Genomic DNA, 18441 nt, shown 5'->3' on the forward strand with positions numbered 1-18441 from the left:
ATGAGGATATATTCACTTGTCAGAAAAGTCATGCCATATTTTTTTCTATGTATTTCTATGCAAAAATGTGTCATGACTTTCCCGACAACCCAATATATGGAAATATCTATGACTTGACTGAATTCTCATCTTTCCTGTGTAGATTTCTGACCTGGTTGCTAACATAAACATGGTTCATAATTTTCCCCAAATTATCCCAATCCCGGTCTCCATTTGTGACTGTGGCTTAAAACTCTAAGATGCTTGTGAAGTACTGATCACTTATTCAACAACTATATAATAAGTGATCAGTGTCTTGGTTTTTGAACATCTACCATTTGCAAGCTAGCTGTGGGTGGGAACATATGTGGGAAATATACACTAAGACATGGGCCTTGAACAAAGGCAAAGAAGAATAGGGCGACTTCTAGAAGATGGTTCAATTTTCTGAAGCATAAAAAGGAAACTGAGGGTAGAACAGAACTGAACATAAGATAGAGGTTTCTCCTTTATGTGAAAAAGATCAGAGACTACAGTCTGCAGTGACCAGAAACACCTGAAGTTACAGAGACACGGTGCAATGTGTGCATTACTTCTAAATTCATTTTGAACTCTGAATTTTTTTTTCTTTTAATTACTAGAGGATATGTGTTCCCCAGAGGGAGACCCGGAGACAAAGAGACAGAAAAGCGTGGTTATGCCACAATGCTTTCTGCTCATTTCTCCATCCTTTCAGGGTTTAGGGCAAGCATACACACTCAGCATTATTTTTTTTTTTCAAGATGCTGGAGCTGGGATTCAAACCATAGTCAGCCAGATGGAATCCAACTACCTGGCCATGAGTCTGGCTCCCAAATGTATGTGTGTGTGTGTTTTTTCCCCACAACTGTACAATGTCCATGTGGTTAACTATCCCTCAGTGGTGTGTGTTAATAGTCATGTCTACAGAAAAAGCATGCTTGCCAGCATTATGTATAGTAATTTCTTCTGCTGATTATCAGTTTAATGTGGTTTAACTGCCACACCATTGCGGGCCTGGTGGGTACCACCGGTGCCAACCTTAACTCTAACCTGACTGCAGCTCCTGGACTCTCACGGTGAAGCCATTGCTGAGTTCATCCCATACGTCTCCAGTTACTGCCATGGAAGCACTCCTCTGGGCTGGCCCTGTTGATGCTTTCTTTCTGAGTGTCTCACTTAGTCTCAAGGGAGGCATGCTCTAGCTCATCCTATCAGTCACACACTACGTTTTCAGGAAGAGAGTATCAGTGAACACTCTCTGGTCTGAACCAGGAAGGTAAAGGCGTGGCTCAAGCAATATTGATGAAGACTGTGGGATCTGACCGAGGACCCAGTGTCTCCCTGCAATGACTGACATTCATGTTCTTCAATGGGGACAGAGAGGAAGAGCAGCTGGCAGCAAGGACAGGTTCCTGGAGTCTGTGCTGAGCAGTCACCTGAGTGGGCCTGAGCTCAGGAGGAGACGAGCTATTTATCAAAGTGAAAGATGGCTGCAGCTGGAGTTGCTAAAAACAAACCACTCCAGGTTTCATCCATTTCTAAAAGCGCTTACCTCTAAGTAGGTCAAAGTGTTCCCAAAGTAGGGCAGGAAGAAGTGTCACTCTATCACTTTGATGAGTTTTGGTTTAAGTAGGATTATAACTGCAAAGTGTCCACTATAAGAGATGGCATTTTATTATTTAAAAAAAAATTATTTTAGAGGTTTTTGCCATAGAGTACATGTGCTTGCCAGAAAGAGAGAGACAGAGTCAGTGAGAGGGGAAGTGAGAAATCAACCCCCACAGAGGGGAAGGCCATACCACAATCTCTTCTCCTCCAATCTCCTCCTGGGATCTTGGGCACACATGCACACACACACCTGGCATGAGTTTCAAGTTGCCAGGTCCGGGATTCAAACTGTGGTTAGCCATGTGGGATTCCAGGCACTTAACCACCATGCAATTTGCTGGCCTAAGGAGCCTAAGGATGGCACTTTAATTCCAACTGTCAATGCCACCTTCCCTCCCTCTGGCAGAGTAGCAGCTGCAGCAACACGTAAGTTAAAGGGATGCAATGAAGAGGTTTCTGATGCATCACATAGAAATGGGGTTTGCCAGGGGCAGCTCATGGCCTGGTGGTTAAGGCAGCTGGATCCCACATGTGTAACAGTGAGGTTCGAGTCCTAGCCCCAGTGACTTGAGAAATATGCTGGCTATGTTTGCATACATGCCCATAATCCCGAAAGGAGAAATGGAGAAGGGAAGCAACGTGACCACTTCCATGAGAAGTGGGGGCTGCATGTGTCATTGGCAAATTAAAAAAATGAATAAGAATAGAGGGTAGGTTTCACCTTGATGCAACTCAGGTCAGTGTGTTGAAGGTGTCTGATGGGGGGCTGTGGATCTGCCCATTCTTCCACCCCTCGCAGTAAATGAGAGATGCTTAGCCTGTGCGTTCCCAGAGGTGACTTCCCAGGAAGGAGGGTTTTGAAGATTTCCTCAGTCAGAGCGTTATCTTCCCTACCCATCCTCAGGGCCTCCTGCCTTCATCGTTTCCTTACAGTTCCCAGGGCATGAAGAACATACTGGCCCTTCACACAAGAATTCTGCAGGGATCCCTGATCCGTGGGCTTTCCTTCCTTCATGTAAATACTTCCTGATAACTCCTTACTGACCTGCCACTGTTCCAAATGCTGGGGGGATGCCAATGAACAAAACAGATAAAATACCTATACCTGTGGGGGAAATTTGGAGGATGGCTGGTGGGAAGCATAGACAATAAATATGAACAGATCAACCAGGTAGTGATAAATACAATGAAGAAAAATAAAATAGAGAAGGGGGTATACAGCGTGATGGGAGGGGCAGAAATTAGAGAAGGCTGTCATCAGATGACATTCAGGTGGACTTCAGGCAGTGTGGTGGCAAGCCATCCAGGTATCTGAGGGCCTGGGGATCTGGAGGGTTGTAGGCAGAGGGAACAAAAGGCCATGCCCTGAGGTGAGAACATGTATGCCCACTTGGTGAACAGCTAATCAGGCAGGCTGGTCAGGAAAGCAGTAGAACGTGGCAGGCTGAAGAACAGCACCCCAAAGGTGTCCACATCCTAATCCCCAGAACCTGTGAACATGGCACCTTATGGCAAAAGGGGCCTTGCAGAAGTGATTCAGTTAAAGACTTTACGATGGGGAAATGATCCTGGATTATCTGGATGGGCACAAGGCAACCATGGGGGTCCTTAAAAGCAGAGAGCCTTTCCTGCTGTGGTCCAAGGAAGACGGGTCAGAGGGTCCTGATCACTCTGAAGAGATGCAACACTGCTGCCCTTTGAAGATGAAGGAAGGGAACACGAGCCAGCGAAAGTGGTTGAGTGGCTTTTAGAAGGTAGAAAAGGCAAGAACTATCTTCTCCCCTAGAGCCTCCAGAAAGGAAGGGTCTTATTGATGCCATAATTTTAGCCCATTGAGACTCAAGCTAGACTTCTTTTTTTTAAAATATTTATTTTTATTTATTACTATTATTTTTAATTTGACTGGAGAGAGAGAGAAAGGAAGTATAAAAGCAAGCCGCCAGGTTTAGGACTTGAACCACAATCAACCTTGTGGGAGTTCAGCCCCTTAACCACCATGTCATGTGGCCCCACGACTCATGCTAGACTTCAAGATGAAGGAAGGGAATGTGATGGGAGTGTAACTTCTGCCCCCTCCCATTACACTGTAAGATAATACATTTGTGTTGCTTGAAGCCATCAGATTCACAGTAACTGGTTACAGCAGTGGAAGGAAAAGAACACTTAGGAGGAAATGTCACAGAACAGGCTCTGGGACAGGTCTTGTATAGCCCCTTTTCAGCCAGAGAAAGGACTTTGTTTTTATTTTTATTTTTTTAATTTAATTTAATTAATTAATTTTTTTGGAGAGGTTTTTGCTATAGGGCGTTTGCGCTCGCCAGACAGACAGAGAGAGACAGATAGAAAGCGAGAATCAACCCCCAGAGAGGATGGCCACTCCGCAATCCCTTCTCCTCCATTCTCCTCTTGGGATCTTGGGCACGCATGCACACATGCCCGGCATGAGTTTAAGCCACCAGGTCCAGGACTCGAACCGCAGTAGACTACGTGGGAGTCCAGCGACATAGCCATTATGCTAACTGCTGGTCCCAGGACTTTGTTTTTAATATTTGAAGTGAGACATGAGACACTGGAATGTTTTTTTTTTTTTTCTCTTTCTTTCTTTCTTTTTTTTGGAAAGGTTTTTGCTATAGGGCGCATGTGCTCACCAGACAGAGAGAGACAGAAAGACAGAAAGCGAGATATCACCCCCAGGGGGGATGGCCACACAGCAATCCCTTCTCCATTCTCCTCTCTGGATCTTGGGCATGCACGCACACACACGGCGTGAGTTTAAGCCATTGGGTCTGGGACTCGAACCACAGTTGACTACATGGGAGTTCAGCGACATAGCCATTATGCTAACTGCTGGTCCCAACACTGGAATGTTTTGAGCGAGGTGGGTTTCAGCCCGGGCGTCCTCCCTGCAGCTGGAGCCAGCACCAGTAATTATTTATTTGCCCATCTGTGTACAAAGGTAGGCCATCATTCTTCCTGTGGCCAGCAGGACCATATGGAAAGTAAGGCAAGTGGCTGGGACCAGTGGGCCACATTGGGAAATCAGATAGTCTAGTCCTACCACAATGCAAGAATTTAAAAAAAAAGGCAGCTTGTTTTGTAATTGTCTGGAGGAAAGCGGGCTGGTGTCAAAATGTTATAATAGTTGTAAACCAAAAGACCTTCCCTGCACATTGGGTTTTGATTAAGGCTTCAGTTTGAACCCTTCACAGATCCTTGATGAGGAGTTGGTCTTGAGGTACAAGTGACACCAGGAAGGCAGTGGGCGGCAAGCAAAGGGTCCTGACCACTCCATCCAGCCCAGCAGCATCAGAACCCTCCCCCCAGTCTCCTCAAGCTGTGGGCCTCAGGGCTGCTCCTCCAGGCTCCTCCCCCCACTGACCTTCTCTCAGCAGGCAGGGTGGGCACACCCTCGGAGCCTGGACCACCACTGTACCTTCTCTCCTCTCCCTGCCACGCGCAGTGTGTGCCATTCCTGGGTCCCTGTGCTCTTTTAAGGGAAGAGTGATTTCAGTTCACTAGCTGTAAGTAGGAGAAAATGGCACTGTCTTCTCTTTGGCGAACACTCCATTTGTTGGGGTGACTCTTCTCTATCTTCTCCAGCTTCTCCTCAGAAAGCACATCAGTGGTAGCCCTTCTCTGGGATCGGATTCCAAGGCCCTCATTTTAGTTCTGAGCCCCACCTGCTGGCTCACAAGGCTCCAGGGGACAAGCATCATGGTCAAGGACCCCCTTCCGCTCCTCCCATACAATAAGGCCATGATCACCACGAAGGTTTTACAGGTTTACACTGGGCGCCAGCAGGCATGAAAACAAACGTGCTGTTGAAACTGGCATTTGGCATAAGCTAAGTCACAGCAGGGCTGGCTGCAGAAAGGAAAAACATAGGCTCTCTGTAGGGGCCTGGGGAGAACAGCTATTTCCCTTGACAGCCCACGACCTCCTCCTGCTTCAGAACCACTTGGATCAGCACCACACCGTGGTGCGGAGAGGAGGATGTGGCCTGGCCTGACTTGTTCCTATTTGCGGCTTCAATTTCCAAGCCCTTTAATGTCCTAAATAGTATTGGATGGATGGTAGCCACAGGCAGGATGTCTCACCCAGAGAAAAGCAGGCCTGAGGCATGCATTTCAAGCTTAGCTTTAAAAGAGAGAGAAAGAGAGAGAGAGAGAGAGAGAGAGAGAAAGTAAAAAAAAAAAAAAAGTGTGGATTAGATGGTACTTGATACCTGAGTCTCCCCCCCCTTTTTTTTTTAAAAATTTTTTAACATTATTTATTTATTTTTAATTTGACCAGAAAGGGACAGAGTGAGAGTGAGCATGAGAGAGATAAAGAGAGAAAGGGAAAGTGAGAAAGCAAGACGCCAGGTCTGGGATTCAAACCATAGTCAAACATGTGGGAGTCCAGCACTCCTAACCACCACACCACCTGCCGGCCCCAGTTTCTCCCTTCTTGAAACTGTACACTAGGTGGATTCGTCACAAAGCTTCCCTTTGTTCTACTCCACTTTGAATGGGAGTTGACACCTTCCTGTGCAGCCCCCAGCTCAGAGTCTGAGCCCAGCCCTCCATCGCACTGGCCCGCACATCTCTGTGATGGTGTGGTTGGAAGGCTGCCTTCAGTGCCCAGAATTAACCTCTGAAAGAGAACAGGAAAGAGAACAGGCCATCGAGAGATGCCTACGGTGCAGACCAGGGAAACATTTGAATTTTCAGCTCAAATGTGTCAGATAATACTTAATCCTGTTGGTAGAAGGGGGAAGAAGATTGGAAGAGAGGAAGAAACCTTTATTTCTTGAGAAAACATGGAGCCAGATAGATCTGCCCAGGCAAGGCCAGGAAGAGAAACTGAGGGAAGGGGGAGGGTACAGACTGAAGATGTTGTTGGGGCCTCGGATAAACGTATGGATGAAACTAGAAAAAGAACCTGGACTTTTGAACATCGCTGAAGAGGATTCAGGCTGGAAACACAGCAGACTCAGCCCTGTTCAAGGAACTGGGACAAAGGGCAGACAGGGAACTTGGCATTAATAGATGCCCCTGGGGGGGGCACACCTGGGCTGGGAAGTCTACCTCCTAGGAGGTAAGCAATGTTAACCCATTTTATAGAGTTTCACTATCTTGCCCAAGGCCCCCAGCTAGTCAGTGGCAGAACCAGGATTCAGAAGCTCTTCCACCCCAAGACTCGGAGTTACTCCAACACTTACCTTGGTAAAACCTCCCTCTACTTTCATTTGATTCTAAATGATTAGCTTGTGCACATAACAAAAAGACTCACTTAACCTCTTGAAAACACTTGTACTTAACACTGCCATCCTCGAGCCATTCCATGAGTCAGGCATTCCTATCTGCTTATCTTTCCATAGGTGTAGAAGCTAACGCCAAGAAGATTAAGTGTTTCTCTACTCAAAGAGCCTTCTCATTAGACATCCTGACCTCTTCCTAGCCCATCTGAGACCCCGAGGATTAAACCCTCTCCTGTTGTCACAAAGATTTGTCAGTAGCTTTGTAAGAAAAAGACAGGCTGGTTATAACACAGTAGGGTCGTCTGAAAACTTGAGACGCATTTTTGCATAGAAAAATACATATGACATTTCTAACGACCCAATAGATTCAATAATTTGAAACTGATAGTCGATCATTTTTGAGTATAAAAAGAAAATTTCATGTGGGCCAACTTAATCTAGTGAAGCTTACTTTAGGCTACAAAGTGCTTACCTGCTATGGAGACCAAAATAAATACATAAATAAATAAATAAATAAATAAATAAATAAATAAATAAATAAAATAAAAGCAGAAATCTTGAGGACTGGAAGGATCTTTGAAGTCACTCAGGAAGACATGGACAAGAAGTAATAAAAATGCTATTTAGAATACATACCAACATGAGTGACGGTAGCGAATAGAGCGGCCTGCAGAGAGCCTCACAGTAGAAGGCAGTCCTCTCACAGCTCTGTTCCCAGAGAGGACCCTAACTTAGGGGTCTGTGAGAAGAAGCCAGCGGGCACCCAGTGTGCAGGGGCAAGACTGGACCATGCAAGTTCCTACACCAAGGGTGTCTGAAAAGACCATTAATTCACAAACACAAATAATCACTTTAAAAAGTTAGGAATGCTGAAATTAATTCAAAGCACTGTTTTGTTCTGCTCTAAACATTTAATTAAATAATTTATGGAGAAACTGGCAGGCTCTTTTACTTTAAGAAAGGAGTGTCTAACGTTTTATGTGCAAATCATTACTTTGTTTTAGATAAAGACCAGAAAGAAAGCAAGAATGAGAATTAGGATGGATGGATTTAAAGGAGGGGTTGGGGAGGAGAGGACAGGAGAGGCACGGGTAGGATATGTCTGGATTTCAGTGCTACATACGAGGAATTTTCCTCTTTTTCTCTTTCTTCCCCTTTCCTTCCTTCCCTGCTTCCTTTCATAAAGTTTACTTTTTCTCTGAGCAAGAGAGAGAGGGAGAAAGAGAGAGAGAGAGAAAGGGAGAAAGGCAGAGAGCCAGCATGTCCAGCAGAATCTCACACATTGCGGTCCACACCTAGCTTCGGCCAGTCCTGGACTACGGGCAAGCATGTGTCTGCAGGTTCAAGGAGGTCTCTGGATATGAACTTGGAACCTTTCCAATGGTTCAGGCTCAAAGAACATTACATCACCTCTGTGCCACCATCCAGCCCCCAGAAATTTTCTAACCATTAAAATTGCACTAATATCCCACAGGCTTGCTCTAGAAATAATGAGCTCTAGAATAATGAACCCCTAGTCCCTGGGAGTGCTTGAGTAGTGCCTGGCTCTGACCACCTGCCTGATACAGGGCAGAAGGGGTTATCTATTAGGGGAGTGGGTGGGTCAGAACACCTTTCACATCCCTTTCAATTCTAAGATTCCAAGATCCCCAAACGTTGTGAAGTGAAATGAAATCCAATCAAGGACCACTTTTATTCCATTATAAAAAGAGAAAGTTTCAACTTAAAATTTTTATACTTCTGAAAAATGACTAGGAGCTTCTTTTAGAATCTCTCCCAGTACATCTTCATCTATCTTTAAACACACTTTGCTTCAAGAAACATTAGGACTCAAGTAAATTACAATATTTCTTATTCAAATGCATTATTTTTTTGTTTTCTAATATTCTTATCTAACAGTATTATAATTAAAAAAAAAAACCTCACCACTATTTTGCACTGCAAACACACTATCATTCATCTAGGTTATTATAAAATAAAACTGTATGGGCTTCAATGGAATCCTGTTCTCGCCTTCATTTATCATACTCCCATGTATAATTTTGCTTCTGTGAGGAAGTAAGTTCTGAATTTCAACGTAGCTAGCTCACATCTGGTACTCCCAGTGCAAATGAAGTAGGGTGTGGATCAGCAGACTATAGTTTGTAATGTGTCACTTCATAGGAATGGAAATGTTTGGGGAATATTCATCCTCCAATTATTTTTTTGGCAACCTATGGTGTTAGGCGTTATGGAGTAAACTAAAAACCCAAGATTAGTTGCTCCTACTGCAGAATTATATTGAACACACACACACACACACAGAGAGAGAGAGAGAGAGAGAGAGAGAGAGAGGGAGAGAGAGATTGGAGGACTCTTCTGGTAGGAAAAGGAGCCTCTAATTCTAGATTTAGTAGTAGTGGGGACAGGAAAGGCAAGCAGCTTGACCTTTTTGGCATTTTGGCTCCTGGCAACTGAAAGAGCAGGGAGCTCCCATCCTGCAGAAAATCTGTTGGACAGGCTGGGCCAGCTCCAGGTGTTGCTCCCTTCTCAGAGCTGGGCCACACTCAGCCTGTCGTCCAGAGTACTGCTCAGAGCCCTTCTGCCCTAGCCAGAGAGAACCAGCAGGGCAGTCTGTCACTGACGGCTGGTACCACACTGAGGGAGAGGAGCATGTGGGCCTGAGGAGGCAGAACGAGACAGTGGTATGCATGGCTGTTGTAACACGGTAAATGTTCTTTAAACCTTCATCTGGCTAGAGAGCTAATAGAGAGAAGCCTAGTCATACGGAAGGAAAAACTAAAGAACCTGTCTCCAATGCCTTCAGACTTGGGAGAGCACAGAACATACTGAGAGACAGACAGACTTGGGTTCAAATCCAGGTCTACCACTTTTGAGCTGTGACTTTGAGCAAGTTACTTGAAGACTTAACACTCAGTTTGCTTACCTGTGGAATTAGAAAAATATTAGTAGTAGCAATATGAGAGCATTACACTAGAATCAGGCCCACTTGAAAGTTCGTTACAAACTTAAGTTGGCAGTATCTTACACTGGCTCAGCTTCAGGCTGTCGGTGGGGTTTGCCTTCAGAGCCCAAGCTCTCTCCCCTGCTTTGCACTACCTTCCACACCCTAGGTAAAGGTCTCCTAAGGCTGCTAGGAGAACAATGGAGATCATCTGGAGATGCCCAAGGAAGAGAACTCCCCCCTCCTCCTGCCCCAACAAGCTATGGGCCACTGTCCCTCTCCCCCAGGGCATCTGCTTCCAGGCTTGTCATGGAAGCCCTAGCTTGGTTTTATTAAGCAAAGGGGCAGTTTTCCTTCCCTTCCTTCCTTTCCTCCCTCTCTCACCCCTTCCCTCCTCCCATCCCAACCATTTCTAATGTATATGGTTCATTTGGCATTAAGCACATTCAGGCTGTGTGCGACCCTCACTTCTCAATCTCCAGAACTATCTTCACCTCGCAAAACTGAAACACCGTACCCATTACACAGTAAGGCCCCATTCCCCCTCCTCTAGGCCCTGACAGCAGTAACTCTACCTTCTGCCTCCATGAAGCTGATGCTCCAGAGAGCTCGTGTAAGTAGAATAACTAACTTTCTGACTTTTTGTGATTGGCTCTGCCCTCAAGGTTTGTCTAGGTTGTAGCATGTGCCAGATTCTCCTTCTGTTTTAAGGCTGCTTATCCATTTACCTGTGGATGGACAGATGGGTTGCATCTACAATTGGCTATCATGAATAGTGCTGTTAGGAACATGATTGTACAGATATATTTGTATATGTGTTTTCAGTTATTTTGGATATATGAGGAAGTCTTCAAAAAGCTCATGGAAAAAATATATTATTAAAAAAAACTAGGGAACCAGCAGTTAGCGTAATGGCTATGTTGCTGGACTCCCACGTAGTCGACCGCGGTTCGTGTCCTGGACCCGGTAGCTGAAAACTCACGCCGGGTGCGTGTGCGTGCGTGCCCAAGATCCCGAGAGGAGAATGGAGGAGAAGGGATTGCGGCGTGACCATCCCCTCTGGGGGGTGATTTCTCCCTTTCTGTCTCTATGTCTCTCTCTGTCTGTCTGGTGAGCGCACGCGCCCTACAGTGAAAATCTCTCCAAAAAAAGAAAAAACAAACAAACTATGCATAGATTTCAAAAGTTTTTTGGCCCCCAAATAAACTCCTAATTTCATTTCATTTTTTCCACCAACTTTTTGAAGTCCTGTCATATACCCAGAAGTGGTATATGGTAAGTGGGATTTCTGGATTATATGGTAATTCTATTCATTATTTTTTGAGAAGTCTCACAGTTTTCTACAGTGGCGGCACCATTTTATATTCCTACGAGTAGTGTCCAAGGGTTCTAATTTCTCTACATCCCCACCAACACTTGTTATTTTCTGTGTTCATGCGAGTGCTTTTTAAATAATAGACATCTCAGCCTACAGGAAGTGGTATCTCATTATGGTTTTATTATGGTTTTGATGTTCATTTCCCTAATGATTAGTGGTGTTGAGCATCTTTTTATTTTATTTTTTAAAAGATTTTTGCCATAAGGTGCATACTCTCACTAGAGATAGATAGATAGAGAGAGAGAGAGAGAGAGAGGCAGAGAGAGAGAGAGAGAGGGAAAGTGAGAAGTCATCCCCCCCGGGGGATGGTCACACCTCAATCTCTTTTCCATTCTCCTAGGATTTGGGGCACACACACACATGCACTGGGCATGATTTTCAAGCCACCAGGTCTGGGACTTGAACTGTGGTTGGCCATGTGGGAGTCCAGTATCTTAACCACTACACCATCTGTTGGCCCTGTTGAGTTTTTTTAATATAATTATTAGCCATTTGTGTATCGTCTCTAGGAGAAAGGTCTATTCAAATCCTTTGCTCATTTTTTTTTTTTTTGAGAGGTTTTTGCTATAGGGTGCGTGCGCTCATCAGAAAGACAGAGAGAGACAGAGAGACAGAAAACGAGAAATCACCCTTCATGGGGGATGACCACACCACAATCCCTTCTCCTCTTGGGATCTTGGGCACACACGCACACGCGCCCAGCATGAGTTTAAGCCACTGGGTCCGGGACTCAAACCACGGTCGACTACATGGGAGTCCAGCGACACAGCCATTATGCTAACTGCTCATCCCTCCTTTGCTCATTTTAAAATCAAATTTTGCTGTTGTTGTTGAGTTATGGAAATTCTTTATTTGATCTGTATATATTTCAATTGACCTCTAAGTAGCTCCTAAGCTTGACAACCCAGAGGTCCTGAACCCATAAAGCAGTGGCTTTCAAACCTCACAAAACACCAGAATCACCAAGGAAATTAAAAATATACTAATGGCCAGGCTGTTGCAGTTCGGACTTAACTGGCCTGGCTGTGTGAGGTCCCAGTATTAAACAAACAAACAAAAACCAAGAACTCTCCAAGTAGTTCTAAGATGCACCCAAAGTTGAAAACTGTTGCTACCGTCTTTGGTCCTGGGGAGGTGCATCCTCCACTGTGTGCTGCTAAGAAAGGGAGAGGGGATTATGAAAAGGCAGGAAAAGGTCCCAGAGGATCCAACCATAGTGAGAAACCCTAAGACGTTGGGTAGCAGTAGAGGAATGGGACAGGCAGGTGTGAAGCCCGTCTCTTTCACCAGCACCATCACGAGTCATGCTGCAGATGGAAACAAGCAACCACTGCCCCAGGGGAAGCACGGAGGGATGAACAGAGGGGAGCCCTAGAGCTGCTCAGAAGCTTGATGGGCAGCATGTGGGTGCAGGACACCTGGCGAGATGCCAGGAGCTCTCGTGAGCTTCAGCTCTGCCACAAACGGCCCATGGCTTCAGATAGCTCGCCTTGCTATCCTTGCCTCAGAGTGCTCCTGGAAAAGGGGAAATTGAGCTAGTGCGGTGGTAGGCCCTCAACCCTGGCCATAACTTAGATTCACCTGTGGAGCATTTAACATGTATTGACCGCCGGGCCCACCCCTGACATGCCGATCCCAGTTGTTTCAGGCAGGGCATGTGCGTGAGTGCGTGTACTCTCCAGTGGGGTCTGGCTAAGGGCATAAGGGATGCTCTAGGGAGAAGAGAGACATAGGTTCTCACTGCTGGGATCTGTGAGTCTGTGTATTCAAGCCCACGGGGTGAAGGACAGTGAGAGCTCAAATGAGCTCCGTGTGACTGACCTATGCTTGGGGAGAGAAGAACCAGCCTGTAAAGGAAAAGAGCAAGTAAATAAATGGGTGGCAGGCACTGGGGGACCTTTACAAAGCCATGTTGCTTGGGAGTTAGCTGGAAAGTTCTATTACTCCTCTCTGCTTTCTCCTCAGCTCCTATTTTTAGCTCTATCTCCACTAACCGTCCTGTAGCAGAGAGGACCCCCTGCTTCTAGAGTTATCAGGCTGAATGTCTCTACCTCTGCCTCTAGGTCACACTTTGACTTGGATACTGCTTTCGGAGTCTCCACCCTGGGTTTGCTCCTGCCACATTGGCATGTAGTGGCCCACTAGGCGGGAGCAGGGAAGGGACGCACATTTAACCGAGCCATAGGCGAGAAAGGCTGGGTGAAGGTCAGGGTATCTCTAGTCTTAAAAAAAAGGAAGGATATCTCTAGTCTTCCCACGAAGTTAAGTCCCTCCTGATGAAAATAACTCGCACCTGGGAATCTTTTGCATGTGAGCTTTTCCCAGCAAATGATCGGCTGTCCTTGGTTTGTCTCTGCAGGAAGGTATATATATGCCCACACCTATGCTTGTGGGAGTTTGGAGCTGGGTAATCTATGACCAGTGATGTAATAATCACAACATAGCATGATGAGCAGTATGCGCGGACCCAGGCATGTGTGAGCTGTATCTACGGCCTAAGTTTGCCCTCACGATAATTCTACCCTGTGCTTCGGCCCTGATTCAAGGCCAGCAGTTTGCTGAAGATGTCGGTTTCAAGCAGGAGCCTAAAAAAGAGTATTCTTATGGTCTGTTGGTCATTTCAGGACTTTGGAAATGTAATGGCCTATTCGTGAGGAAGAAACATTTAAGTTACTTGGTGATAGTTGGGGCTAATACTTTATAATTATAGTACTAGGATGCCAAAATAGCCATAAAATATTTATATTTCTCACTAAAAAAAAATTCCTCCCTGTGCGTGCTCCACTTCCTCCTTGGTTAGACTTCAGAGCCATATTCCTGAGTTTCCCAGAATTCTCTCTTCCCTGGTACCAAGAGTTTTTGGCAGTCAGCTACTTGCTTCAAAGGACTGAGCAGCAGTACCCATGTTCCAACACAGTTTTTTGACAAAACACCCCTTTAGTCCTCAAAGAAATGGAGGGAAGCAAGGGATGCCTAAGCCGGGGTTGGGAACTCACATGGGGGGGTGGTGGGAAAGAATCAGGGGACAGTTTTAATAATCATTGTTTCTCCGGTTGAAAAAAACCAGGGGAAGAGCAGGGTCCCCTACATAATGCAGCCTGCTACCACCATCTAGTGGACAAGAGGAGGAAGTGACGCTCTGGAAACATGGAATTTCAGAAACCGGCCATTTCAAACATTTAGTAACTATCAGGTGGCCTGCAGCAGTTTCCACGGCGACTTTTGTCCCTGCCTCTCAACAGAATCATGTCCTTTTCTTTTTCCTTCCCATCAATGTCCAGCACAGGTTTGTACCCAAGGCCTCCCTGACACTGATGACCGACTAGTTATAAAAATAAGTTTGGAACCAAGACTTGGCTCTGCATCCCTCAGGTTCCTCAGTGTAAAACGCACGCCTTCAAGGCCCCTCCCACTCTGACTTAGAACTCAGCGGCTCTGCAATCGGAGTGCTTGTTCAGACAGACTGTTGTCCCCACACCCGCCCTGCGCTGTGCCTCTGACCCAGGAGGCCTGCAGTGGAGTCTGAGCTCTTGCCTTTCTAATGCGTTCTCAGAGCTGATGCTGCTAAGCCGGAGCCCACCTCGGACTCCTTGGAGAATCCCTGTTTTGAGTGGTTCAGTTTCCCCGATGTGAGAAAAAAGGGGTGAACAAGCCTGTGGAGGAAACACCAAGCTTACATAAAAGAAAAGCCAAGGCCAGAATGGTCTTCCACCAAAGGTATATAACAAGTCCCAGGCCTTGAACCTAGGCAGGGAGAGGGGGAGCGTCAAATCGGGCCCAGCTGGCTCGTTCTGGGTTTGCTCTGGGCATGTTGGCGGTCAGTGGGGACTGAGTCATGGGGAAAGGAAGAGTCAGGGCCTTATTTGCCCACAGGTAGAAGACTTCCCTGAACATTGTGTGGTATGGAGAGAAAGCTGCAAGAGACCTTAGAGGTCACCTCATTTGTTTTTTTTTTTTTTTTTTGAGAGGTTTTTGCTATAGGGCGCGTGTGCTCGCCAGAAAGACAGAGAGACAGAGAGCGAGAAATCATCCCCAGAGAAGATGGCCATGCTGCAATCCCTTCTCCTCCATTCTCCTCTTGGGATCTTAGCCACACACACACACGTGCCCGACGTGAGTTTAAGCCACCAGATCCAGAACTCGAACCATGGTCGACTACATGGGAGTCCAGCGACATAGCCATTACACCATCTGCTTGATCTTCATTTTTAAGGTGAAACTGACTCAGAAAGGTTCAACTACTGCCCAAAGTCACACGGTTACTTGGCCCCTCTTTTTTTTTTTCTTTTTTTGGAGAGGTTTTTGCTTTAGGGTGTGTGCGCTCACCAGAAAGACAGAGAGAGACAGAGAGATAGAAAACGACAGATCACCCCTAAGGGGGGATGGCCACACCACAATCCCTTCTCCTCCATTCTCCTCTCGGGATCTTGGGCACGCACACACACACACCCGGTGTAAGTTTAAGCCACTGGGTCCAGTACCTCGAATCGTGGTCGACTACATCGGAGTCCAGCAACATAGCCATTACGCTAACTACTGGTCCCCTTCCCTCTTTTTCTTCCTACTCCCAACACAATCTCTTCCCAATAAGGTCCCAGACAATCCCAGAAGGTCAAAATGGATTCCTAACCCAGGTCAATTCCATGACGTTCTTGTTAGTGTCAGACCAGCGTTCCTTGTGGCCTCCTGGGCCCGTGTCTCCCTCCCCTCTGTTCTCCCTACCTTTCACCAAGGGGAAGAAGCACTCCATCTCCACGCTGCTTCGGGAGTGGGAGATGCACAGGGTGCTGCTGGGGACCAGGCCCTCCTGCGGGGGGCTCCGCTCTGTGGTGCGGACCAGACACCAGCCGGGCCGCTCGCTGGGCCTCTCCAGCAGCTCCACCGTCTGCCCCACCTGGACGGTCAGCTCACTGCTGTGGCCGGCGCTGAAGTCCTGAAGGACCACGGTCAACTCACATCCACCTGAGAGCTGTAGTGGTGGTTGGGGGAGAGATGGGAGGGTGTGGAGGAAGGAGGCAGAAATGTGGGAGATGGTGGGACGAAGGATGCGTGAGTGCAGAGAAGGGAAGAGAGGAAAAGGGAAAGGATGGGGTTCCGAGTGAAGAGAAGGCAGAAGATGGAGAAGAGAGTGGAGGCCAGGAAGGAAAACAAGAAAAAAAGGTCATTAGCACAGTGCCATTCAGTCACTCCAAAGTTCGAGCTGCAGCCACAGGCTGGAGCCTGCCCAGACCAGAGCTTTGATTCCTGCTTCCGCACAGTTGTTTTTATTATTCCTCTGCCAAGCTTCCAGCTAATTGTGCCTTTACACTTCGAAGTCCGTTTACTCCCTGCCAGGCTCTCCGTGTGTCCCACCCCTGCCTCCCTCTCCATACCCCAGAACCTCACTGTTCTGACTCACTCCCGTGTGAGTCTAGTTGCCATTTGGGACTAATGGCAGAGAAGTCCTCTCGAACCCCTGCAACAGCCCCATCCCTGCCCCTCATTGGAACCATAAGCCTAAAACAGAGACTGCAAGTACCCGAAGGTTCAACTCAAAGGGAGAAGCAAACATACTGCCTGTCTGGGAGGGAAATCGAATTGCTTCACAGTGGCTCCCATCTGGTCCCCTACTGGAGCCCAGAGGAAAGAATGGGAAGGGAAAAGAGGAGCCACATCTTAGGATCAGTGCTCCTCGAACCTCCCCTCCAACCCTGCACCTCCCTACTGCACAGGTTCTCAGCAGAATCAATAAAATGGGGCTGAGAGACCCTGAGACAGGAGCAACTCCTACTTAGCAAACACTGAGGCTTTTCACTTTTCCACCTTGGGGTCCGGCCCTAGTTACCCCCTTCCCTCTGGCCTCATGTCTCCACGAGAACCCATCAGTTGGTTTGTCTCATAGAACTGCACTCAGTCTTCCCCTTGGAACAGCAGGTGCGCTTAGGGGCAGGGTGAGAGTAAGGAAAGATTGAAGAGACCAGGAGCCCCCCCCCGCCCCACACTAACTGCACTCAGTCTTCCCCTTGGAACAGCAGGTGCGCTTAGGGGCAGGGTGAGAGTAAGGAAAGATTGAAGAGACCAGGAGCCCCCCTGCCCCACACCGGCCTGTTGCCCTCTGAGGTTCACCTGGAACAGTGGTCCAGAGCAAAAAGCCCTACACCACCTCCAGGGACTCAGCTTCAGCCTGTGCATCGCTGATAGAGCCTTCGGGGCTGGAGCTGTCCGTGTCAGCAGACGTGCTACTGTGCTCGTCCGAAAGTGCTGTGTAGCTACTTCACACGCGTTCTGGGGAGCCGCTGTAAACGGCAAGCCCAGTGGACAACCAAACAACCAGAGAACCAACAGCTGCACCAGGACCTAAACGTCAGGACAGTGAGAATGTTCTACTAAAGAAGCTTGAATGTCAAAGTGGGCTTGAAAAGGTTAAGACGATGCGCCAGATGGCCGCTGGCACCACCACCAGTGGTGGAGCAGGGAACCCGTGGGAAACATCCTGGGGAGGCACGGTATGGCCACGGGATTAGGCCACGGAGAGAAAGCTGTAGGACAGGAGGCAGGAAATGGCAAGAGAAAAGAAAACATCCTACTCACTGGCTCCTTTTTGCCCTTTAACTTTCCCTGATCCACAGTGCTGTCTTCCCTGAACTATCCTTCAGAGAGAAATCACATGGGGGCAGGGACACTAGAGTTAGCAAGGTACTCACGTGGTAATTATCTACGCAGTCCTCACCAGACCCAGCGGACATAGCCACCGACGGCTCACGCATAAGGACACTGAGTTCAGAAACATCACGAAGAGAGCTGGGTATGGACTGTGAGTGAGAAAGACCTCGGGGACGTGTAACAATGCAGTTTCCCCAGTCCCAGTCCCTACCAGAGACAGTGACTCAGTGGCCTATGCTAGGGCAGAAGGCTGTGTACTTCTATCAAGAACAAAACTCCCTATCATGTCACTGCAAAGGGAGTCTCTGGGGGCCAGCAGGTGGTGTAGTAGTCAAGGCACTGGACTCCCACATGGTGGACCACAGCTTGAGTCCTGGACCCGCAGCTTGGGTGCATGTGCATGTGCACCCAAAATCCCAAGAGGAGAGGGAGGATGAGGGATTGCGGTGTGGCCATCCTCCCACCGCCCAGGGGGGTGATTTCTCATTTTCTGTCTCTGTCTCTCCAGCAAGCACATGTACCCTATAGCAAAAATCTTTCAAAAAAAGAAAAAAAAAGAATAAAAGGGAGTCTCTTGGACACTGCCTAAGAAACTCTGCCTGGAGGGTTTTCCCAGTCACCCCACTG

The 18441-nt window shown here is 47.3% G+C and overlaps 1 protein-coding gene and 1 non-coding gene across 2 annotated transcripts in view; one reads left to right on the forward strand and one right to left on the reverse strand.

Annotated features, from left to right (window-relative positions):
• The window catches only part of KALRN (kalirin RhoGEF kinase), a 681131-nt gene that overhangs the window by 140921 nt on the left and 521769 nt on the right, over positions 1 to 18441 (reverse strand). Inside the window, 1 exon segment of the mRNA XM_006154563.3 lies at positions 15895 to 16141. Coding sequence (XP_006154625.1) covers positions 15895 to 16141 — 247 coding nt within the window.
• LOC114008913 (small nucleolar RNA SNORA2/SNORA34 family) lies at positions 13703 to 13839 on the forward strand. Its single transcript, XR_003550395.1, has one exon. It is a non-coding gene; the product is annotated as a small nucleolar RNA SNORA2/SNORA34 family (small nucleolar RNA).

This window comes from Tupaia chinensis, unplaced genomic scaffold, assembly GCF_000334495.1.
Source record: "Tupaia chinensis unplaced genomic scaffold, TupChi_1.0 Scaffold000415_1, whole genome shotgun sequence".
Classification (NCBI taxonomy): domain Eukaryota; kingdom Metazoa; phylum Chordata; class Mammalia; order Scandentia; family Tupaiidae; genus Tupaia; species Tupaia belangeri.